Raw genomic sequence first — 24,568 nt, 5'->3', positions numbered from 1 at the left:
TTCCACAGAAAGGTAAAAAAATTTGTTAATCTCATAGTTAATGGTATAAAACAGAGGTCAGCAAACATTTTCTCCGAAGGGCCAGGTAGTAAATATTTTAGGCTTTAAAGGTCACATAAGGTCTCTGTCACATATTCTTTTACAGCCCTTTGAAGATGTAAAATCCGTTGTTAGCTTGCACCACACAGAACCAGACTGGGCAAAATTTGCTTGCTGGCAGTTGTTTGCCCACCCCTGGTATAAAATCTACTTTCTGTCTTGACAGAGGAATTGCTGTCTTCAGGCTTCTTGACAGTCTACTGCCTGAAGTAGGGAAAGGCCTATTTACAACCGAATGTGGCTTGTGACAAAAGTAGACATAGAGGAGAGTTCCTACTCACTTTTGACTCTCCCAAGCAGTTTTTCCATTCACTCACTCATTCAATAAATTTGTTGCACCTACTATGTACACTCTTAAATATCTTTGTGTTAGCAGAGATTTCCAGTGTTTCTTCCTTAAAAGGGTTTCTTTAAACTTGTAATTATCAGGTCCTTATATGTTTTAGGGCAGATCAGGATTAAAATCTCTACAAGCACTCAAGAGGATTCATGATTATAAAAAATGAATCTAGCTAACAATGATATCCTTGCACTCAATACTGACACATCCTTCTTAAAATCACAGCCCAGGGCTTCCCTGGTGGCGCAGCGGTTGAGAGTCCGCCTGCCGATGCAGGGGACACGGGTTCGTGCCCCGGGCCAGGAAGATCCCACATGCTGCGGAGCGGCTTGGCCCATGAGCCATGGCCGCTGAGCCTGCGCGTCCGGAGCCTGTGCTCCGCAAGGGGAGAGGCCACAACAGTGAGAGGCCCGCGTACCGCAAAAAAAATAAAAATAAAAATCACAGCCCAGATAGGGAAAAATATATAACTATCTCTTATTAAAAGACACTTTGTTTCCTACCATAGGCTGAAACTTTTAAAAAATCTCAAATGTAGAACATCCACCAAATAACTTCTCATTTTCCTAGTTTGTTGCCATGTAACATAAAGTCTGGATCCAGGTGGGGCTCTTCATCAGCTTCCTATTTCAGCCATAAAACAATACATTTAGGGGTGAATACTACTTCTGAAGCAATTGACACTCCTACATTTCATCTCAGGGAAAGAGTGGCCATGATTCTGCTCCTTCAGGACAAAAACTGTCAGCTTTCTGAATATTCCTGCTCTTTATCCCAGGTGAGGGAAGACTTTTTAAAGTGGCCAAAAGGAGTACAGGACTTCAGTATTAAAATATAAAGGTTGCCCCCATTCCAGATCTTTGGTACAGACATCAACTACAATAATCTGCTTACCCACATCACAGAGACATGGCACATTTTGTAATTAGAAGTGTTTGTGATTTTCCTTTTGACCATGTAAACAAAAGGGGAAATGCCTTGGGAAACCACTTTTGCAATGTTTTCTCATTTCTCTTAAATACACAAGTGCACAACCAGTTCTCCCTTTGACCAAGTTCATGAGGAGAAAGAATAGAGTGGACCAAGGTTATCGCTTTCGCTCTCCTCTTTGAGTCCTTTTCTTTTCCTTTTCCTTGCGCTCCTGCTTGGCTAGCTTGTCCCTCTCCCTCTGCAGCTTGTCCTGTTCCTTCTTCCTTTGGGACTCATCCCGAAGAGAGTCTCGCTCCAATTTTCGGGCATTAAGGACATCTTCCACGTTGGTGTTTCGAAACAGGGCTACAGGTGAGTTAAGGGATGAGGGTCCAGGTCACACAGGTCTCAACTACTGCTCTCTCCTCATTCTTGCTGTCGTCTCTCTACATGCCAAGTCTTCAATACTCTCTACCTATCCCTAGTCTTAAAAAAAAACCCTTACGTTTATCTTTGGTCTAATGGGAAATCCTAAAACTACCATTAGTAAAAAATTAGAATAAAAATCTCATTCAGACTTATCTGAGTGTTAAATATTTCATGAAAATGAAATTTCATAATTTCAATGAAATTAAAATTACTATTTCAATAAGTACTTATTCACTGATGCAATATTGTATAGTATCCAGGCTAGTTTTAGTAACTACAGTATTAAACTAACTGGCAAAATTTTTATGTACTTGGCATTATTAAAGTGCTTGAAAAGAGTTAAGTTGTTTAACCGTACTAAACTTTATCAGGTTGCTTTTGACCCTAGACCGCTAAAGCTTAAGTGAAAATCGTGTTCTAAGGAAATAAGTTTAACCAGTTAGAAAACACCTAGCCAAAAACTTTACTCTTCATTTCTTACAACTTTAAAACATAACCTGTTACTACCAGACAAGCTCCTCTTTACACTTAAAACATAATTTTTTTCTGCTTTAGTGCTTTAAAATGAGTAAGTCTCACTGAAATAATCCCCCTTCTCAGATAATCCACCATACTCCTCACCTTTAAGGCGGATTTCTAAATCCACGTTCTCTAGGAAGCTGCTCATAAGTGATTCTGTTGGTAGGGATTTTCCTCAGCACGTATGTTTCAATCTGTCCGTATTTTAACTTAAAGTCTTCAGTGTTTGTAGTCTCTTTCCACTGAATTATAAGATCTTTGAGGACAAAGACCAAAACTGCAGTATTGTTCTATTTGCTTCCACATTGCTCGGAAACCCAGCGCCATATGCAAGGAATATAGATTCTCATTTTCCCTTAGAAATCCTTTCTCTAACCCCTTCACAGTTCATGTTAACGTATTTTCTTTGGGGAAAATTCTTGCTAAATTGACTATTTAGTACTGTCCTAGGACTGAGGCTCACAATGCTGGCCTGACCTGTGTCATTGGAGGTAAATGGAGCCCCCAGCAAGGACAGTAAAATAAAAACTGACCCACAAGAATATTCTATGGAGAAACACATGGGGGTGGACACAGAGAAGGATACATTTCTCAGAACCAGTGCTCATCATGGTGGCACCTGAATCATCCTTCCCATCTGCTTCAGTGAGTGACGTTAAGGAAAGTCAGATGGAAAACAAAGGTTAGCACATCCCAACCCAACATCAGAAAATAGTGACTAAGGTGATGGGTAGGAAAAGCGCGCTGAATGGAAGGACTCTGTCAGGGATATGACGGTAGACCCAGGAGAGTCATCTTGGGAAGTCTCAACTTGGGGAAGACTGCTCAGAGCTTCTGTAAAATCCTTATCTGTCAGAGGCTGAAAAGAAACTGAAGCTGGTCAAGGTGGACTGCCACATTACCTGGGAGCCAGGGGATGGCAAGATAACCTCAAAAACAGTGGTTCTCAACGTGTGGTTCCCAGAACTTGTGAGAAACACACATTCCTGGGCCCCACTCTGGATCTACTAAATCTAAAACTGTGGGGCATAAGGCCCAGCAATCCTCCAGGAGAACCACTGCTTAAAACATTCTTTTCTAGCCCAAGAAATGAGATTTTGTAGTTGGAACCTCAGCTCTGCCAAACCTGGCAAGAAAAATCATGAGGGAAAACTAGAAGAGGAGTTGGCCCCAAAGAGCCTGAGAATTCTTTCCTAACCTAGTGACGTTTCTGGTATGATGTCCACTCCATTCAAGCTGGCTCAGTAAGCTAGGCATTCCCTAAACAGACTTCAAATTCACAGGGAACCAGATCTGCCCCCACCAGCAACACTTGCTTTTCACACAGTCCCCGCTCAAATTCCAGGTTTATTCTGGTGTTGCTTTGGGGGGTTCAGTCTCACTTTTATTAATTATGTGGTCACTGGAATATTAAAAAAAAAAAAGATTCAAATGAAATTGCTCCAAATTTGGGAATCCAAATTCAAATCCAGGTTCTAGTCCTGGTTTTGCTATTAATTCTTTGAATGTCTCTGATCACCCATTCATCGCTTAGTGCCTCAGTTTCCTTATCAACTGTGAAAAAATATAAAGATGGATTATACATGTAACACTGTACTTCACAGAAAGGTATCATACAAATGTAAAGAATCGTAAGTGGAAATCAGCTATAAAGAATCACAGCTAGAGCATATTTTCTGAAAACATAATAACAGTGGTCCATTCAGGCATTATTTGTTTCACACTGAAGTTTTCAGGAACATATAGATTGTGTCTTAAAAAATGTAAGTCCAGTATCAACCATTCCAACATCATTTCTCACGCCCACCGAGGGCTACAGATCACTGCCATTTCAAAGGAGAAAATTAAGCTATAGAGGGGGATTGGCAGCTTCCCAGAGCTCACTGTAAACCAGCAAAGGCTTTTGGCTCAAGCCTCAGGGAATGGCGCTGAGACTCCAGAAAGGATATTCCTCTTCGTCTGTCACGTCAGCATACTGCGCCAGGAGCGCAGCTTTCCTCTGCTTCTCCTCTTCTGACACCATCCTGGGCTTCACCACAATCTGCGCCTGCTTCTCAATGAGGGTGGCAATGGCCTGGACCTCATCTGGGAGGTGGTGGGAGGGAAGGGAGGGACAACAAGGTTGTATGTGAGAGGAAACACGCTCACCGAACCACTAGTCCACCACCCTGGCAGTGCTTGGAGTAAAGGCAAGGGCATCTGCTGACTCCTTAGAGCTCTGGGGTGCAAAGGACGTGCCTCGGGGGCCAATGAGAAAGGCAAGGAGAGGCCGTGAAGGCCAGGCTTTAGGTCTCATATCCGTCTTCAATCAGAGCAGCCCTGCTTTTACTTGTTTTATATATTGAAGTTCTGCTGCTTTAAAAAAAAAAAAAGGTTAAAAAGCACTGCATGAGAACCATAGACAATGAAGCCTCCAAACATGAAACTTTCTCTCCTCTCAGCTCAGAAGCCAAAGAGGGAATCTAGCACCAACTTAAGCTGGCCTATTTCATGTTGATAATTATGCTAGGTGAAATTCTTATACTATTTTAAAATAAAATCATCTGTTAACTTCTCCACTCTCAAAGAAAGGAGGCAATGGTGTAAAGCAGTGATTCTCATGCCTGGCTGCATATCAGAATCATCTGGGGGAGCTTTAAAAAAGAGCAATGCCTGGGTCCCCACCCCAAAGATGTTTATGTAATTGGTCCTTGGTGCAGCCCAGGCACAGGCACTTTTATTTATTTATTTTTAAAATTTATTTATTTTATTTTATTTTTGGCTGTGTTGGGGCTTCATTGCTGCACGTGAGCTTTCTCTAGTTGTGGCGAGAGGGGGCTACTCTTCACTGTGGTGCGTGGGCTTCTCATTGCAGTGGCTTCTCTTGTTGCAGAGCACGGACTCTGGGCACATGGGCTCAGTAACTCTGGCATGCAGGCTCAGTAGTTGTGGCTTGCGGGCTCTAGAGTGCAGGCTCAGTAGTTGTGGCGCATGGGCTTAGTTGCTCCGCGGCATGTGGGATCTTCCCGGACCAGGGATTGAACCCGTGTCCCCTGCATTGGCAGGTGGATTCTTAACTACTGTGCCACCAGGGAAGTCTTGGCATTGGCACTATTAAACGTACAGCAAGCAATTCTAGTGTACAGCCACGACTGAGAACCCACATGCGGATGGCTTAGAACAGATTCTGTTCAAGTTTGGATTTATGATTTGAGCTTTCTGCAGCTGATTTGTCATCCTAATGGTAACATCTCTTTCATTTTAAAGGGTGGAGGGTTTAGCTGAATAAAGTAAAAGACCAATCATAATTTGTGTTATGAAATGAGAATATGAAAAAGATGGGAAAATATAGTTGACCCTATACCTGCAGAGCAAATCTACAAGGGGGAGTGGGAAGAGGAATGAAAACGAAAAAGGAAAAAACCACAATGAAGAGAGCCATGGTCAGCTGAAGCGGAAAAGTGTAAAAGGAAAAAAGAAAACCAATGTTCAGTTAAAAAGTTAAAGTAGGACTCCCCTGGTGGCGCAGTGGTTGAGAGTCCGCCTGCTGATGCAGGGGACACGGGTTCATGCTCCGGAGCCTGTGCTCCGCAACGGGAGAGGCCACAACAGTGAGAGGCCCGTGTACCGCAAAAAAAAAAAAAAAAAAAAAAGTGAAAGTAAGCTGCTCTGTGTTTGCCAGTTTAACTTATTTTAGGGCAAATGAGCATCCACTGGAGAAAACTAAAAACTCTTTCTCTAACAGCTGTAGAGATTAGACGTAAAAACTCCAACTCTACCTTCTTTTTTCACTTTGGTGACAACATTCTGAGTTTCCGACCATCGTTCCACAATCTCCTTGCAGATGTTAAGAAGGGAATCTTCTTCCTGGTTGGAAAAGTAGACCAATTAATTTCCGGAGAGCCCTCAACCTGAACAAAGTCTATGCAGAGGGCAGAGCTCCCCCTGCTGGTGATGAGAAGAAATCACAGGGAGGGTTTGGGAGCCACAGAATAGAGATGATGTTTCTCTTCTGAGGCTCCAAACACAGAGGTAATCTCCTATGTGTGAGTCCCAGAAGCCACACCTGCTAGGTCAAGAGCACCCACCCCATCCTGTCAAGCTCCAAAGGAAAGGATTCTCACCAACTCAGGGCAGTCCTTCTCCTTTTGGGGCAAAAACCTGTTGCTTGAGTCAAAACTCTATGAAATCTTCCTTGGCCAATTTACTCAACTCAGAACACTCTCCAAAGTTTATCAACTTTCTTGCTGGAACATATCCACGAGCTTGCTGATCCATAATAAAGAGAAGTTAAGTGAGTAGATGGTCTCCTATACAACCATCCCTCTGTCCATTTTTCATAAGCAGACATATTCTCCACACCAACCAATCTTCCTCCTTAGCATGGTATGACAAAAAGGATGTTGGCTTTGGTGTCAGACTTACTTAAATTCAAATCCCAGATCTATGCGCAAGTTTCTTAACTTTTCCAAGCTTCACATCTTCCCAGGATTTGAGAGAGGACGAATGTGTATAAAGAGCCTACAGTCCTAACCGCTGGTGGTCCAGCGGTTAGGACTCTGTGCTTTCACTGCCGTGGGCCAGGATTCAATCCCTGGTCAGGGAACTAAGATCCCACGTGCTGTGCACCGCCAAAAAAAAAAAAAAAGGCCTACACCACTGGGCAAAGAACAGACATTTCAACAAATATAGGTCTTTCCCTCCATCTTCATTATGGCTGCCTTCACCACCTTCACCTTCTAGCCCTCAGGATGAGTTGTCAGTGTTCACATTTCCTAATGTGTCAGGCACCGTTCAAATACATAAGAACTCTCAGAGTTCTTAAAACAGTCTCAAGAAGCACTCTCAATTTAGAGGTGAGGAAACCAAGGCACAGAGGTTAAGTAACTTGCCTAAGGTGATACAAGTAATAAGGGGATTAAACAGGATTTGAACCCAAGCATTCTGGCTTTGAGCCCACGTTCTCAACCGTTATATTACACCATCTCTCAGAGAAAAGTAAGGAGAGGCAGAACACAGACTTACTGTGGATATCCTTACTCTGTACCCAACAAAGGATTCCATCCTCTACCCTGCATACTTTTAGCATGCATGCCAGACATACTGGACTTCTTTGGTCCAGAGTTCCTGACTTGCAAGGATCCCCAGCAGGAAAAGCGAAGGGAGAGGAAAAGAAAAAAGGGTAGGAAAAGGAATGGAGAGGCAGAAGAGAAAGGGCACTCTTGGAGGACGAGGTGGTTTTTTCCCCCAATCTCCTCATCCAAACCAAAGAAGTTCATTCCTCCATTCGTTCATTTATTCATCCAGATGGTTCCTGCCATATTCAAGGCACTAAGATGAGTGCTAAGAGACGAATGAGAAACAGTCACTAGCCTCATAACACTTACAGTTTAGAAGGCCGGTATATAAACAGCTGTGACGAAATGTAATATCCTGTTTACTAAACTCATTGTGATAACCATTTCATGATGTATACTGTACACCTTAAACTTATGTAGTGCTGTAAGTCAGTTATATCTCAATACAACTGGAAGAAAAAAATGTAACATCCTCCTTAATGCTATGATCCTACTTAAAGCTGCTCACCCCTCCATTCCACTCCTGATCCTCTTACAATGCTCCTTTTTTCCTAGCACTAATCATTTTCTAACATACTACATAATTTACTGATTATGTCTTCCCTTACCGGAATATAACCCTTTGAGGGCAGGGATTTCTGTCTATGTTGTTCCCTAAAGTACCCCAAGCACTTAGGGCAGTGCCTGGCCGATGGATATTTTTATCCATCAATAAAAATTTGATTAATCAGTCAATCAGCGCGGGACTTCCCTGGCAGTCCAGTGGTTAAGACTTCGTCTTCCAGTGCAGGAGGTGCGGGTTAGATCCCTGGTGGGGGAGCTAAAATCCCACATGCCTCACGGCCAAAAAACCAAAACATAAAACAGAAGCAATATTGTAACAAATTCAATAAAAGACTTAAAAAAAAATCAATCAGCGCCAGTGCAATCAGAAGGAATAAAGGGAAGGATGGCAGAAGTTTTTGTTTACTGTCATTTGCTCCCAATTATATATACTATTCTTGAATCTTACCTCAAATTGTTGCTGACAAACTTCTAAATTCCTAATATTGAATCTAGCCCAATATGGCAATTGATTTGGCTATGCCTTTTGTTTTTCCTAGAATGGGATCTGGTACAATAGTCGGGAGCTTTTATATGCAGCCCAACTGAGAGACAACAAGCAGTGCTATGAGTGATGTGTTTGGTCTATACCATATTCATTGGCCTTGCTGCCCTGTAAAGTTGCTCCTCAGTTTTCATGGACAGGACCCCTGCCTCCCCATATCATTCCTGGCCAATTCTTCCCAAAGTCATTTTCTACATAGAAGGGGTTGGGGAAACTGTGAGAAAATTAAGCATGGTGTGTGAATTGGGCAGAGGGGGGGGAAGCCACCTTAAAAATGAGTTTGTCTTCTGCAGTTTATGCAAACAAGAGGGAGACACAAAGAACCAAATCTGGTCTAGATAACTCTTCTACCAAGAGACTGTTAAGAGTCTAAGGCAAATTCATGCCTGCCTTCATCAGCAGACATGCAGTTCTAAGTAATGATACAATGTAAAGAACAGGTTAAGGAGCTGGTACCAATGAGTACCCAAATTACTTCAACTTCTTTTTCATGGAGTCTTTAGAAACTTCCCAGTGGGAAATTTTTTAAAAAGTAACTTAAATTGCTTGCCTCCTACTCTTTCCCTCTATGACCGGCAATGTAATAGTTCAAGGAAAGAAGTTCTTCCACTGTGTTGTATTTCCACTGAACTTACGAGTTGCATCACAAGCTGTGTTAAGGCTTTCCCATTTATAGGTCAATCTCACCAGAGCAGGCTCTGGAACTAAAAGGGGGCCCTTGCCAGGAGGCCCTGGGACAGCTGCACTAGTGTTATGTTTTAACCACGTGACCAGTCAATGAACTGCACTTTCACCAAGTAAGTGTAGGTAGAGATGAGGGCAGGAGAAATGATTAGGTTGGAAAAGTGGACATCTTGGTGACTTACCACTTAAATACAGTTTAAAGCACAATTTCTGGATTCTTGAATCTGCTTCTAAAAGGCTAAGTATCAAGTTTATCTCTCTTCTTTAAAACTCTGATCTCTCTTACTCCCCAACCTACTCCCCCCAATGATTACTGCATTTCTAAATACAGTAAAGGATCAAGCACAAAATTTGTTTCCATTCTGCCTAGGCGTGAAAAGACCTCTACCGCCTAAACGGACCTTTTTTGGACTCCTACCTCCAAAATAGGAAACCGAGAGGGTACCTCCTGCAGGCTTTTGTCAGGGGCACTGCCTCTTAAAGGGCACAGACATCTCAGAGCACTTAATTCCCCCCTCTGAACACTGTCAGCGGATGGGAATGAAATTGGTTGTTAGACGTTTATGATAAAACTCATTTAGACATTTCAACGCCTTTGGAAGAATACTCACCCAGCTCATCCACAGGCATCTGAGAGGGCCTTGTCCTCAAGAATAAGGTAAAGCCTTTCCTCTCTATGCACCTGCAACCTTCCGGCTCCCAAAACCCTGGATGGGGAGCAACCCCCTTCCCCCGAGGCCCAGGGCTCAGAAGAGTATTCCTCTCCCAGGTGAGACCACTAATCCTCTGGGACACCAAGTAGGGGAAAGGGGATACGAAGTACTGACAGGGGCCGGCAGAGAGGCTAAAGGAATGTGTCCGGGCTTCTCACCAGGAAAGCAGAGAGGATACCCTGCAGAGCGTCCAGCTTCTCCTCTTCCTCCTCCTCCTGAAGGACACCCAGGATGTAGGCACCGTAAACGGCTCGGTCCACTCCCAGCGCCTCCAACCGTCCGTCTAGCCACGATTCAAAGCCGCTGCCCCCTCCATCGCTCTCGCCGGAGGCAGCAGCGGCCACTGCGCTGGGCGCCGCCATCTTGGGGCCAGGGTCCTGCCAGCCCCCAGGGCGCCTACCGCAGCGCCTGACGGGCCGCGCCACGGGCTCACTGCGCATGATCAGAAGCGAAATCCACGCCCCGGCGCGCGGGGCGTAGAACCTCGTCGACCCGTAGTGACCTGCCGGGTGTTTTGTACCTTCTAAGTAGAGCGCGTCTTGGTTTACGCACGGTCATGTGTTCTCTCAGGAATCCTGGCTGGTGAGTAGTCTTAACCGACTCTTTTTTTACAGTTGGGGAAGTTCGGAGGGGTTCAGTGACTTGACCAAAGTCACGCGGCTAATAACTAAACGGGACTGGAACTCACCTTCGATTCTAGCGCCTCGACCGGCCTCACCAAGCCGCCCTTTCACGCCACTCGTGGGAAGCTAAGCCACCCACTCCCACACAGCTTTCAAGGAGGAAACAGCTGGCTCTGTCCGGAATGCCCACTGTCTCTATCAACTGCTACCACCTGCACCTTTCCATGCTCCTCCCGTATGAAAATTCAAGCTCCAGAAAACCTTCCCTGATTCCCTGCAATCTGTGTTAAGACCACTCCAGTGTGCTGCGGTTGCTTCTCTGCATTTACCATGCTGTGCTTAACGCGCTACCGGACACATGGTGGATGCTCAATAAATGAACAGGCAACCTCGAGTCATTTCTTTCATTCACTCAGTCAACACTTACACAGAAATAACTCCGAGGAGCCTTCTTTACCCATGGTCAAGCATTATCTAAGAGCTTTTGGTACATTATCTCTTTAATCCTCCCAACAACCGTGTGAGGAGATGCTTTTATTGTCCACATAGTAAAGGTAAGGAAAATGAAACACAGAGTCACACAGTTACAGGGAGCCCAACCAGAGGCAAGTGCGCCTGCATAGCAGGCAGAGCCTCAGATGGCTCTGAAAACACCTGTCTCTGGGCTGAAATGAACTACCCGAGAACCCGGGTTAGCTTTCCCTGAACTGCAGAGGGGGCTGGCAGGTCACTGGCCTGACTTTTTCATTCACTAAATATTTATTGGCATTGCTGCTAGGCACTGATATATAAAGATAAATGTCACAAAAGCTCTCCCTTCAAAGGATCTTCAGTGGAAACAGACATGTTTAATCATGACAGTACAGTGAGATAAGTGTTTCAATATCTAATGGAGATTGCAGTAGGTTGCCTGGAAGAAGATTAGGTTAACATTGCCTGTTGGATGGGAGTTGGAAACTGGAGATGGGAGATCTAGGAAGGCTTCTGGTGGAGGCGATACTTTCACTTTTTTGAAGAACAAGTGAGAGTTTTTTAGGCAGAAAGACTAGAAGAGAAAGGGAGCAGACCCAGATGCATGGCACTGTGTGGGCCCTCCAGAGAATCATGGATGGCTTGAGCAGCAGAGTTCAGATAGAAGATTTTCAAGGGATGACAAAAGGAAAGGAAGGGTCTTATATACCTGGCAGAGCGCCTCCTGAGAGAATCCTCTACCCTTATTATCGTTGGGATAATGTAAATGAATGAACATGGAACATTGTAAAGCTCAGTAGAAATACAGGATACTGTGACTATTAGCCCCATGGCTTCTGTGTGCTCCCTGAGTTAGAATGTGACAATAATGGAGTCAGAGGCCGGAGTCAGCCCCCAAAGACTTGCCCCTATTTCAGATCCTCAGATGTACTTTCTAACCCAGTGGCTGTCTTGCAGGTGGGGTTTGTTGGTTAACAGACTTGGGAGCCATCATGACTCAAGGATCATAGTTTGAGGTCAGAGCCCCCACGATCAGAAAAGGAGCACAGGGGACTTCCCTGGTGGTTAAGACTCCCAATGCAGGGGGCCGGGGTTCGATCCCTGGTCAGGGAACTAGATCCCACATGCATGCTGCAACTAAGGAGCCCACGTGCCACAACTAAGGAGCCCACGTGCCGCAACTAAGACCAGGTGCAACCAAATAAATAAATATTAAAAAAAGAAAAAGGAGCACAAAATTTTGTTCCTTTTTAAGTTTTCACTTTGAAATAATTACAGACGCACAGGGAGTTGCAAAAGTAGTACTTAGAGACCTGTGCATCTTCACTCAGTTTTCCCCAATGGTAACATCTTACATAGCTATAGTATAATATCAAAATCAGGAAATCGATATTGGTACAGCGCACAAAGGCTTTTTGAAGACATCCTAGAAACTTCTTACAAAACTGAGTGAAGGCTCTACAGACCTTGCATTTTACAAAATCCTCATTGGCTATTTTATTACAAAAGTTACAGCTCATAGTTCAAAAAACCAATTCATACCACTGGACAAATGACAGAAAGCTTACAGAAAAAAATCAAGATGGCTTTTTACACTGGAAAAAAAAGAGTCATTTATAACTTTTAAAATATGCAAATTAAACGTGCAATGAGATAACATGTTTTCTTCTTAGATTTAAAAGTCTGATAATACTGTGTTGATCTGACATTGGGTAACAGGCACTGGAAAATGTTTCTGCAGAAAGTAAATCGGTACAATCTTGTTGGAGGGCAATTTGAAAAGACCCAGCATTTATCCTTCTGGGAATTTATTATAATACATGCATGTGTGCAGAATGACATATTTATAAGGATATTCGTTGCAGTGATGTTAATTGTAGTGAAAAGACAGGAATAGTCTACATTCTATCTATAGGAGACTGACTCAAAAAAGCCACAGAAGGAAGTGTTGTGCAGCCATGAAAGTGGAAGAAGCTCTTTATGTAGTGACATGTAACAAAATTCAAGATACATTGTTAAAGAAAAAAGTGAGGCTCAGAACAGTATGTAATGTTTGCTACCATTTGTGTTTAAAAAGTTGGAGGGATGGGGAGAAATACGCACACATATCTGACCTGGCATGTGCATAAAATATCTCTGGAAAGATACACAAGGGAATGTGAAGAGGGTCGTCGCTGAGGAGGAGAACTCAGGGAGACTAGTTTTAGAACATCTTGTTTTAAAAGTATGAGCTATTTGTTATATTAATTTACCTTGCATCTTTTTAAAATATTTATTTTATTTTTGGCTGCATTGGGTCTTTGTTGCTGCATGTGGGCTTTCTCTAGTTGCGGCGAGTGGGCACTACTCTTCATTGTGGTGCATGGGCTTCACATTGCGGTGGCTCCTCTTGTTGCAGAGCACGGGCTCCAGGCGTGAGGGCTTCAGTAGTTGTGGCACGAGGGCTCAGTAGTTGTGACTCGCGGATTCTAGAGGGCAAGCTTAGTCGTTGTGGCGCATGGGCTTAGCTGCTCCGCGGCATGTGGGATCTTCCCGGACCAGAGATTGAACCTGTGTCCCCTGCATTGGCAGGCGGATTCTTAACCACTGCGCCACCAGGGAAGCCCCATCTTTTTGTTTTAAAGAAATAATGCCTCCAATCTCCTTTGCTTCCTTCCCTACCAAGAGGTAACCTCTATTCCTGAATTTGGTATTTGTCCTCCTCTTGAATGTTTTTAAACATAGTACATATTACTACATATGTAATACATATTATAACATATGTGTGTGTGCATCCATATACAATATATCACATTGTTTTGCATGTTAGACTTTTCATTCTACAGTATGCTTTTTTCACTTAAGATCTTGAAAATATTTACCCATGTTGATACATGTAGCTCTTATTCATTCATTTAAAGCACGGTATAGTAGTCCAGTGCTTGAATATAGCCCAGCTGATCCATTTCTCTGCTGATGGACATTTAGATTATTTCCCCGTTCTTCAAACAGTGCTTCAAGTCACATTCCTTTTTATGTCTCCTTGCCCACCTGTGGAAAAGTTTCTCTAGGCCAGCAAGCATCAAACATATTTTTGCCACATCCTCTTAGCAGGAAAAATATTTTTGCTGTGCACCCCTAAAATATGAATATGTATTTATTTATGAAATACATATGTGAACCACTATTCCAAATTAGTATGTCCATCATAAGATATACAAAAAGATAACTGTAAAAAGGGCAATTGAAAAAAGAAGGGAATAATATATTACAAATATTTATTTATTTGTAGTACAAAAATCATTAGTGAGGGACTTCCCTGGTGGTCCAGTGGCTAAGCTCCACGCTCCCAATACAGGGGGCCCGGGTTTGATCCCTGGTCAGGGAACTAGATCCCGCACGCCGCAACTAAGACCCAGTGCAGCCAAATAAATATTTTTTTTAAAAAATCTTTAGTGAAAATAATGTGGCTAAATATGCTTCATTACTTTCCCACTTATTATTTATTTAAAATTTTAATTGTGGCAAAATTTGCCATCTGAACCACTTTTAAATGTACAGTTCAGTAGTGTTAAGGATTCATTATTGGCAAGAGTTTCTCTTGAACTTCAGTGATTTTCTCACCCATTGACCAGCTGACTCTCTTACTGAACCTGAGAGTTTGTACTCACACTTGTGTGTGAGTCATTAGGATTATTTGTAATCTTAATCTTGCTTCTTTGGAGGAATCTTGTTAAGCCTCTTGTTCACTTTTGGGGGCTAGGAAAATCCAAATAGCATAATCTGTAATTCCATTTATCTGGGGATTTGTAAACTGTGGAGAACAGTGAAAAACACGTCTCCAAACCCTGAAAAGAAAACACAGACAACCCCTCCAAATATGAAGCTCCCTTACCCTTTACCCATATAACTCACTTGCTTTACTTCATAACCCAGGATCTCTGACAAGAGCACAGGGAGGGCGCCAGCATCAGTCTGTTTCCTAAAGATTAGTAAAACTTACTTGTTTTTCTTTTGGATAAAAAAATATATTTAAATACTAATGCTTCCTTTTGGCACCTCTGTGATTATCTTGTGTCTGAGGGGTGCACATCTCTCTTTGGAGACCAGGATATACCTAGAAACAGAATTGCTGAGTTGAAGGGCATAAACCTTGTGGATATCACCATATTGCTCTCCCAAGGGCTTGTCCCAGTTTGCATTCCCACCCTTGCCTTCACATTTTTACTAAAACTTGCTTTTAATATACTTTAATTTTTGCCAGTCAAAGGGGTGTGAAAGAGCATCTAATTTAACTTGCATTACTAGTTTAATTTGCATTTAACTACTAGTGAGTCTGAGCACTTTTAATACATTTATCAGCCATTAAAATTTCCTCATCTTTTATCAGCTTGATGCTTTGTGACAATCTAGAGGGGTGGGATAGGGAAGGTGGGAGGGAGGCTCAAGAGGGAGGGGATATAGGGATGTATATAGACACATAGCTGATTTACTTTGTTTTTTTGTTTGTTAATTTTTATTTATTTATTTATGCCTGTGTTGGGTCTTCATTGCTGCGCACAGGCTTTCTCTAGTTGCAGCGGGCGGGGGCTACTCTTCCTTGCGGTGCACGGGCTTCTCACTGCAGTGGCTTCTCTTGTGGACTGCGGGCTCTAGGCGCTCAGGCTTCAGTAGTTTTGGCCCACGAGCTCAGTAGTTGTGGCACATGGGCTTAGTTGCTCCGCGGCATGTGGGGTCTTACCGGACCAGGGATCAAACCCGTGTCCCCCGCATCGGCAGGCATATTCTTAACCACTGCACCACCAGGGAAGTCCCAGCTGATTTACATTGTTGTACAGCAGAAACTAACACAACATTGTAAAGCAGTTACACTCCAATAAAGATACAAAAAAAAGAAAATGAGCAAAAGACATGAAGATATTTTACCAAATAAGATACACAAGTGGCAAATAAGCACATAACAAGGTGTTCAACATCATTAGCCATAAAAGAAATGCAAATAAAAAACACTCTGAGTGAAAAAAGTAAAAAAAAAAATTTCCTCATCTTTGAATTGCCTGTTTATATCCCTTGTGGGTTTTTCTATTGGATCATTTGTTTGTCTTTGCCATGCTAATTTGTAGGAGTCTACTTTTTCTTTTTTCTTAAGTTTTTCATTAATTTCATTAATTTTTCTTAATTTCTATCCTTTATTATTTCTGACCGTCTGTAATCTTTGGGTGTAATCTTCATTACACCATCTGACCATCTGTAATCTTCATTTTCTGACCTCTCAAGGTGAACACTTAGCTGATTCATTTTCAGTCTGTCTTATTTTCTAATATAGCGTATACATTTAAGGTCATACATTTCTCTCTGGTTACTTAGCTGAATTTTACAACTTTTAAAAAGGAATCTCGCAGCTTTTGATATATCGTTTTTCATTGTTGCACTTCTAGATATATTACAATTTCCACTGTAATTGTTTTATTCTCCTATCATGAATTATTTAGAAATGTGGTTTTTTAAATTCCAGAATAGTGCATTTTGTTTTATCCTTTAACAAAAAACTTACCTTTTTGTTTTTGATTTCTAACTTCATCATATTGTGGTCATAGGATGTGTTCTGTATGATGTCGATTTTTTGGTATCGGTTGGTACTTTAGTGGCATAGTATGTCAATTTTTATAATGTTCCATGTGTACTTGAACATTTTTTCTAATATTTATATATTAATGTTTGTTAGTTATATCATTGAATCTTTTATATGTTGCTAATGTCGTTTTATTTTTGTTTCATCTATCATCTGTTTTTTGGAGAAAAGTATCTTAAAATGTCCAGTATATTTGTAGATTTTTACAGTCTTCCCTTGTATTTCTGGCTTAAATATTTTGATGTTGTTAGAGTCATATAAGTACCAGGTTATTTCGTCCCTGGCAAATTGTTTATCGTCAAGAAATGACACCTGTATTCCTAATAATCCTTTATCTCTTGAAATCTATCCTGTCAGATTTTAATATCACTGTATCAGTTTTCCATTTTGCCCTACACTGAGAGGCAGCAGAGAGCAATGTTAAGAGCATGGACTCTGAAGTCAGGCTGCTGGGGTTCAAATCCCAGCACTGACACCTTCTAGCTGTGTGACCTCAAGCAGGTTTTAACCTCAGTGTTCCCATGTATAAAATGGGTGCAGTTACTACCTATCTCAAAGGATTATTATGAGGATTAAACTAATTACTATCTTTTTAACCTAATTACTATTTTTAAAGCACTTTGAACATCATAGTAAGCACTCCATGTGTATTTGTAAAATTAAATAATTAAACATATATATGTGCAGCCCTTTTCTGTGTCACTATTTTATAGGTATTTGTCTGACCAACACCATATAGCTGCTAGATACTGTAATGCTGCAGTAGATACCTTTATTACATAAGTCATATCCCATATGTCTGAGTGTATCTGTAGAATAACTCCTAGAAATGGGATTGCTGGGTGGAAAGATATGTGCATTTGTAATTTTGCTAGATAGTGCCAAATTGCCTTACATAGGAGTCTGGTGCAACCCCAATGTAAGGCAATTTGGCACTATCTAGCAAAATTGATCTTTGCCAGGCTGTTAAGTGAAAAATGGTATTTCAGTATAGATGTAATTTGCATTTCTCTTATTTTAAGTGAGGTTGAGCATATTTGAATGCTCTTTGTATTTCCTTTTCTGTGAATGTGCCTTTACCCATTTTCAATTCGGTGGTTGATCTTTTCTGGATCTATTTGTTAAAGTTTTTTAGATATTGGGAAATCAGTCCTTGTTCTATGATATAAGCTGATTTTTTTTTCTAAGCACTTCCTCTCAGGAATCAAGAAAAACAATGAGAGAGAACAACTTGAATTATTATCTCAAAATATTTTTGCCGAATGGTAAATGCTCCCTTTTTCTGTTCACAGACTTTGTGCTAAACACATCTTTAATCTTTAAAGCCTCACTTCCTGGTAGATATTATCTTCACTTTACAAATGAAAAAACTGAAGATCAGAGAGATTCATTTTTTTTTCACTCATTCAACAAATATTCATTAAGAACCTACTAAATTGGGCTTCCCTGGTGGCGCAGTGATTGAGAGTCCGCCTGCCGATGCAGGGGATATGGGTTCGTGCCCCAGTCCGGGAAGATCCCACATGCCGCGGAGCGGCTCGGCCCGTGAGCGATAGCCTCCGCGTCCGGAGTCTGTGCTCTGCAATGGGAGAGGCCACAACAGTGAGAGGCCTGAGTACCGCAAAAAAAAAAAAAAAAAAAGGAACCTACTAAATTCTTGGGGCTTCCCTGGTGGCGCAGTGGTTAAGAATATGCCTGCCAATGCAGGGGACACGGGTTCGAGCCCTGGTCTGGGAAGATCCCACATGTCGTGGAGCAACTAAGCCCGTGCGCCACGACTACTGAGCCTGTGCTCTAGAGCCCGTGAGCCACAACTACTGAGTCCGTGTGCCACAACTACTGAAGCCCGTGCACCTAGAGCCCGTGCTCCGCAACAAGAGAAGCCACTGCAATGAGAAGCCTGTGCACCGCAGCAAGGAGTAGCCCCTGCTCACTGCAGCTAGAGATATCCCGCGCGCAGCAAAGAAGACCCAATGTAGCCAAAAATAAAATAAATAAAATTTTTTAAAAATTAAAAACAAAGAACCTACCAAATTCTTTATTTAGGGGATATAGCAGTGAGTAAAACAGAAAAGATCCTTGTTCTATGGACTTACATTCTAGGGCGGCAATATAGACCACAAACAAGAAAACAAATTAGATACTTTCTGATAGTGGTAAGTGCTGTGAAGAAAATAAACCGAAATGGTGTAACTGACAAGGAATGGGGGCGCTACTTTTAGGTTGTGTGGTCTCAGAAGTCCTAGCAGGAAAAAAAATGAGATTTGATCCGATGCCTAAAAGGAAAGAGAAGATCTGGGAAATGGAACTGTTAGTGCAAAGGCCCTAAAGCAGGAACGAGCTAGGCTTGTTCAAGACTCAGAGAGGTTTGGTCTGAGGAGCAAACTGGGAAAGCCGCTCGGAGTTTTTGAAAAGGAGAGTAATATGTGATTTTGTCAGTGAGGATAAGGTAGGTTCTGGTTTTAGGCCCTTTTCCATTTTTTAAAATGGAGAATGCTAGGGCTTCCCTGGTGGCGCAGTGGTTGAGAGTCCGCCTGCCGATGCAGGGGACACGGGTTTGTGCCCCGGTCCGGGAAGATTCCATATGCCGCGGAGCGGCTGGTCCCGTGAGCCATGGCCACTGAGCCTGCGCGTCCGGAGCCTGTGCTCCGCAACGGGAGAGGCCATGACAGCGAGAGGCCTGCGTACAGCAAAAAAAAAAAAAAAATGGAGAATGCCAAACAGCTTTTGCTTATGTGTGTATTTGTTATTTATTGCTGTGTAACAAATCACCCAAAATTTAATGACTTAAAACAACACTAATCATTTATTTTCTCTGGGTTTCTGCGGGCCTGCAATTTGGGAGCAGCTTGGCTGGAATTTTATGACTTGGGATCTCTTGTGAGGTTGCAGTCATCTGAAAGCTAGACTAAGGCTGAAGGATCTGCTTGCCAGATGGCTCAATCACAGGATGGGTAAGTTGGGGCCAGCTCTTAGCAGGAAGCCTCCATTCCTCTCCACGCAAGCCTCTCCACAGGCATACTTGAGTGTCCTCATGTCATGGCTGCTGGCTTCCCCCATATCAGGTGATCTAAGAAACAGCAGTACAGATATTGAAATATCTTTTATGACCTAGCCTCAGAAGCCACACATTATTATTTCCTCAATACTCTATTGGTACATAGCCCTGTTGGATGTGGGCATGCTATCAGGAGTCGAGGATAGTCAATGCAGGCCATTTTGGAGACCGGCTACCACAATGTGGGTATCTTTAAATTTATACTAATAAATATATTTTATGTATTTGTGTGTATATATATTCTTATAAAATCATATTTGATATTTACCATCTTAGGAATTAAACCAAAATTTTAAAATACTAGTTTGTTCATTTAAAAATAAGCCCTCTGAGATGGGATAGGGAGGGTGGGAGGGAGGCTCAAGAGGGAGGGGATATACATATAGCTGATTCACTTTGTTGTACAGCAGAAACTAACACAACATTGTAAAGCAATTATACTCCAATAAAGATGTGAAAAAAAATAAAAATAAAAAATAGGTGGGGCTTCCCTGGTGGTGCAGTGGTTGAGAGTCTGCCTGCCGATGCAGGGGACATGGGTTCGTGCTCCGGTCTGGGAAGATCCCACATTCCGCGGAGCGGCTAGGCCCGTGAGCCATGGCCGTTGAGCCTGCGTGTCCGGAGCCTGTGCTCCGCAACGGGAGAGGCCACAACAGTGAGAGGCCCGTGTACCGCAAAAAAAAAAAAAAAAAAGGGACTTACCTGGTGGCACAGTGGTTAAGAATCTGCCTGCCAATGCAGTGGACACGGGTTGGAGCCCTGGTCCAGGAAGATCCCACATGCCACGGAGCTACTAAGCCCATGTGCCACAACTATTGAGCCTGCGCTCCGAGCCCTCGAGCCACAACTACTGAGCCTGTGTGCCACAACTACTGAAGCCCACACGCCTAGAGCCCATGCTCTGCAACAAGAGAAGCCACTGCAATGGGAAGCCCGCGTACCACAACGAAGAGTAGCCCCCGCTCGCTCTCGCAACTAGAGAAAGCCCACATGCGGCAACGAAGACCCAATACAGACAAAAATATAAATAAATAAATTTTTAAAAAATAAAAATAAGCCCTCTGAGGGACTTCCCTGGTAGCACAGTGGTTAAGAATCTGCCTGCCAGTGCAGGGGACACGGGTTCAATCCCTGGTCCGGGAAGATCCCACATGCCACAGAGCAACTAAGCCCATGCACCACAACCACTGATCCTGTGCGCCACAGCTACTGAAGCCCGCGCGCCTAGAGCCCGTGCTCCACAACAAGAGAAGCCACTGCAACGAGAAGCCCGCACGCAGCAACGAAGACCCAACGCAGCTAAAAATAAATAAATAAATAATTTTTAAAATAAATAAAAATAAGCCCTCTGTGTGTTAACATAGATGGTGCATTTTTAATGGAAATAGAAGAATGGCATTATTGTACATTTCTGCAAATCTCTTTAATACCTGATTTAACAGAAGAGTGTTGGAGTCTCATTTTTGCCTCTGCATACTCCACTGAACATTCATGAGAGAAAGAGAGCAAAAATGGTTAATGAGCATTTGGTGTCCTGAGAGTGAAGCTACAGGAGTGGACCTTTCTTGGGATAACCAAACCTACGCCAAGAGAACAGGCTGGAGACAGGTTCTGTGGTGCTCTTGGTCACCCATTTATGGAATTTCAGAAGGGCAGTGGAGATTACTGCCAGGCACAGCATGACCTCTGTGCAGACAAGTGAACTGTAGAAATTCATTACTACTCCACCGAGAAGCCCCCATAAAAGTGGTTAACCTGGACACGGAAGCGTGGAACTGAAATCCTCAGAGCATTGTACTTCCTTTCTACTGCCTCAGTATCACTGGATTGAAGAATTGCTGCTTTTTGTTAGGAGGTTCATTTCATTTCCCATTACTCCCAATTTCATACTCAAAAGCACTGAGAATTTCAAGTGGAGTATATTGAAGTAGACTCAGTTTCTTTGCATCATTTCTGTATTCAATTTTTTAAATTCTTTCATAAACTCTATTGAGTGTTTTAAAACTAAATTAACATGGCTCAGATGATCCATGCAGCTCCTGTGGAAGTCACTTACAAGAACATGAGATTTCTTATTACACACAATCCAACAAATGTGACCTTAAGCAAATTTATAGAGGACCTTAAGATGTATGGAGTTACCACAATAGTAAGACTATGTGAAGCAACTTATGACACTACTCTCGTGGAGAAAGAAGGCATCCATGTTCTCGACTGGCCTTTTGATGATGGCACACCACCATCTAACCAGATTGTTGATGATTGGTTAAGTCTTGTGAAAATTAAGTTCCGTGAAGACCCTGGTTGTTGTATTGCCATTCATTGTGTTGCAGGCCTTGGGAGAGCTCCAGTGCTTGTCGCCCTAGCATTAATTGAAGGTGGAATGAAATATGAAGATGCAGTACAGTTCATAAGACAAAAGCGGCTTGGAGCTTTTAACAGCAAGCAACTTTTGTATTTGGAGAAGTATCGTCCTAAAATGTGGCTGTGCTTCAAAGACTCCAGTGGTCATAGAAACAACTGTTGCCTTCAGTAAAACTGGGGTGCCTGATGCCATTGCTTGGAAGTGGAAACTAGACGGGATGGAATTTGTCATACGTGTTATCCAGCACCTTGGCTTGGTGAGGTCTGATGAAGCTTCCATAGGAGTGTTGAAAAGCAGTTTTACCAGGCCAGAAAACTGGCAGAATTGCAACCTCTATGTTTGGGTTATGATCAACCTCCTTGGACACTTAGCAAAGGATTCTTGCTGTTCAGCATTTAAAATGTGCTTATCGTTTGTACCAATTGACCTTTCCTGAAACCATACAGTATTGAGTCATGTCTTTAAATCTGTTTCCATGCCAGAGTTGTATCAATATATAAGAAATTTAGAAAGACTAGGTGCCAAAATACCCAGGACAATACTTACATATTTTTTGTATCATATAGAACTGAAATCCCAGGAACTATGAACACTCTGGACCTTGTGTGGTTTATTCCTTCCATCATCTCAAACATAGAAAGTAGGGCCTGTAAGGTTCTTTGCTCGCAGTTCCCACATTCATACCAGTATACATCAGATTTGCTCTTTTTTTTTAATTAACCAAGTCTTACAGTGATTATCTAATGTCTTTCTGTAAATCTCATTTTGTGCTGTTATAGAAGACCTCCATTTTGAAAATCTACATTGTACAGAAGCCCATGTTTTTAATGTCTCCAGACAAAAAAAGCCTTAATTTTAATGTTTGCGCTTTGGGGTGCAACTTACATGGGGGGGCCTGATGAAAGAATGGGAGGAGGCTATTAAGTACTTTTAGTAAAATGTTGCCTTTGTCTTGTGCAGGACGTAGAGAACATGCCCTTTAACTTAGTAAATATTTTTTAAAAGGTAGAAATACTTTGTTATTGTAGCTAAAACAATTCTTAATCATAAAATTTCTGAAATTCTTGTAATTATTTTTCAAACTTATCTGAAGTTGTTTACCAACTTAATTTTGTTTGAAGTGTGATTCCCAACCTCTCTTGCAGAAAAAAAAAACAAACAGAAGTGGGTTTACATTTAATACTTTATATGCCTTTTGAGCTGTGTAACTTAATATTTGGATACTTGACAATTTGTTTTATTATGTAATTGATAATATGGTGATGTGTATTAACCACATCACCATATATTTATACTCAACCATATATTATAGCTCAACCATATATTTATACTGCCCGGGAACATGTGGTTATACTTCTGTGGGAGAAATAATTTGTCAGTGTTCACCAGCTTGTAAAAATCTAGTGCGAGGGCTTAAACCTTAAATAAATGATGAAATGCATTTATCGTCATTGAAAAAAAAATGGGTAATGATGTTAATATCACTGTAAAAAGTTTCAACCTCATGGAACCTTCTGAAAGGGCTGAACCACACTTTGACAATCTTGAGCTAGAGTCTGATATGGTAACAAATGATGCCCAAATCTCAGTAGGTTACAACAACAAAGGTTTATTTTTTTTTAAGATGAATGGCTTTTTTTTTTAATTAATTTATTTTATTTCTGGCTGCGTTGAGTCTTCGTTGCTGCATGCAGGCTTTTCTCTAGTTGCAGCGAGCGGGGGCTACTCTTAGTTGTGGCGAGCGGGGGGCTACTCTTAGTTGTGGTGCACGGGCTTCTCATTGCAGTGGCTTCTTCTGTTGTGGAGCACAGGCTCTAGGAGCGCGGACTTCAGTAGTTTTGGCTCATGGGCTCAGTAGTTGTGGCTTGCGGCTCTAGAGCACAGGCTCAGTAGTTGTGGTGCACGGGCTTAATTGCTCCGTGGCATGTGGGATCTTCCCGGACTAGGGCTGGAACCCGTGTCCCCTGCATTGGCAGGTGGATTCTTAACCACTGCGCCACCAGGGAATCCCTGTTAATCATGCTACACATCCATTATGGCTTGCCCATGGTTCTGTTCCAGGTACTCTTCATCAAAGAACCCATGTTGACAGGGCACCCTTTGGCTGGACATCGCTAGATAGGGGAAGAGAGAACTTGGTAAACCAGCCTGCCTTTTAAAACTTATTCTTGGAAATGATGTGTCACTTTTTTCCTTGTTTCATAGCCAAAGCAAGTCACATGGCCAAGCTGGATTCTTCAGAGCTGAGATGTATACTCTTCTGCAGGGAGAGGCCCCATGGGAAGGGATACCAAGTATATGTGGTATATAAACTTCTACCATGGTGCTTAAAGAATATCACTGGTTGCTCATGGAGAATGGATTATACTGGGAAGAGGTAGGAAGCTATTCAAGAGTAGAAGTATGTTAGGAATTGACTGCAGTACTTTAGGCAAGAAATAACCGTGGGTTGGACTACAGTTGTGGCAGTGGTCTGATTCAAGATGTACTTTGGAGTTGGTAGAATTTGTTCTGGGAGTGGGGTGGGGATAAGGGAAAGTACTGAAAGATAACTTACAGGTTTGAACAACTGAGTGGATGAT

General features: G+C 42.3%; 2 protein-coding genes across 4 annotated transcripts; one reads left to right on the top strand and one right to left on the bottom strand.

Moving 5' to 3' along the window:
• Nucleotides 1–1,220: 1,220 nt before the first annotated feature.
• CCDC43 (coiled-coil domain containing 43) lies at nucleotides 1,221–10,291 on the bottom strand. Of its 2 annotated transcripts, XM_065897589.1 has the most exons (5): nucleotides 10,017–10,291; nucleotides 6,055–6,142; nucleotides 4,246–4,381; nucleotides 2,883–2,941; nucleotides 1,221–1,714 (listed from the first exon to the last, which is right to left on the bottom strand). In XM_065897589.1, exons 1-5 carry the CDS (start codon nucleotides 10,218–10,220, stop codon nucleotides 1,527–1,529), a joined length of 675 nt encoding a protein of 224 aa, XP_065753661.1. In that variant the 5' UTR covers nucleotides 10,221–10,291; the 3' UTR covers nucleotides 1,221–1,526. The 2 variants fall into 2 exon arrangements, with proteins under 2 accessions (XP_065753661.1, XP_065753662.1); XM_065897590.1 differs by lacking the exon at nucleotides 2,883–2,941 and having other exon boundaries at nucleotides 1,678–1,712; nucleotides 4,244–4,381; nucleotides 10,017–10,220.
• An 11,344-nt stretch (nucleotides 10,292–21,635) lies between these two features.
• On the top strand, nucleotides 21,636–22,157 carry LOC136138261 (protein tyrosine phosphatase type IVA 1-like). 2 transcript variants are annotated; one of them, XM_065896903.1, is made up of 2 exons: nucleotides 21,636–21,971; nucleotides 22,029–22,157. In XM_065896903.1, exons 1-2 carry the CDS (start codon nucleotides 21,636–21,638, stop codon nucleotides 22,155–22,157), a joined length of 465 nt encoding a protein of 154 aa, XP_065752975.1. The 2 variants fall into 2 exon arrangements, with proteins under 2 accessions (XP_065752975.1, XP_065752976.1); XM_065896904.1 differs by having other exon boundaries at nucleotides 21,645–21,740; nucleotides 21,834–22,157.
• The last annotated feature ends 2,411 nt before the right edge of the window (nucleotides 22,158–24,568 follow it).

The sequence above is a fragment of the Phocoena phocoena genome, chromosome 19, assembly GCF_963924675.1.
Source record: "Phocoena phocoena chromosome 19, mPhoPho1.1, whole genome shotgun sequence".
Taxonomy (NCBI): Eukaryota; Metazoa; Chordata; class Mammalia; order Artiodactyla; family Phocoenidae; genus Phocoena; species Phocoena phocoena.
Note: the sequence above shows the minus strand (reverse complement) of the source record. Positions and strands in the feature narration are given on the sequence as shown.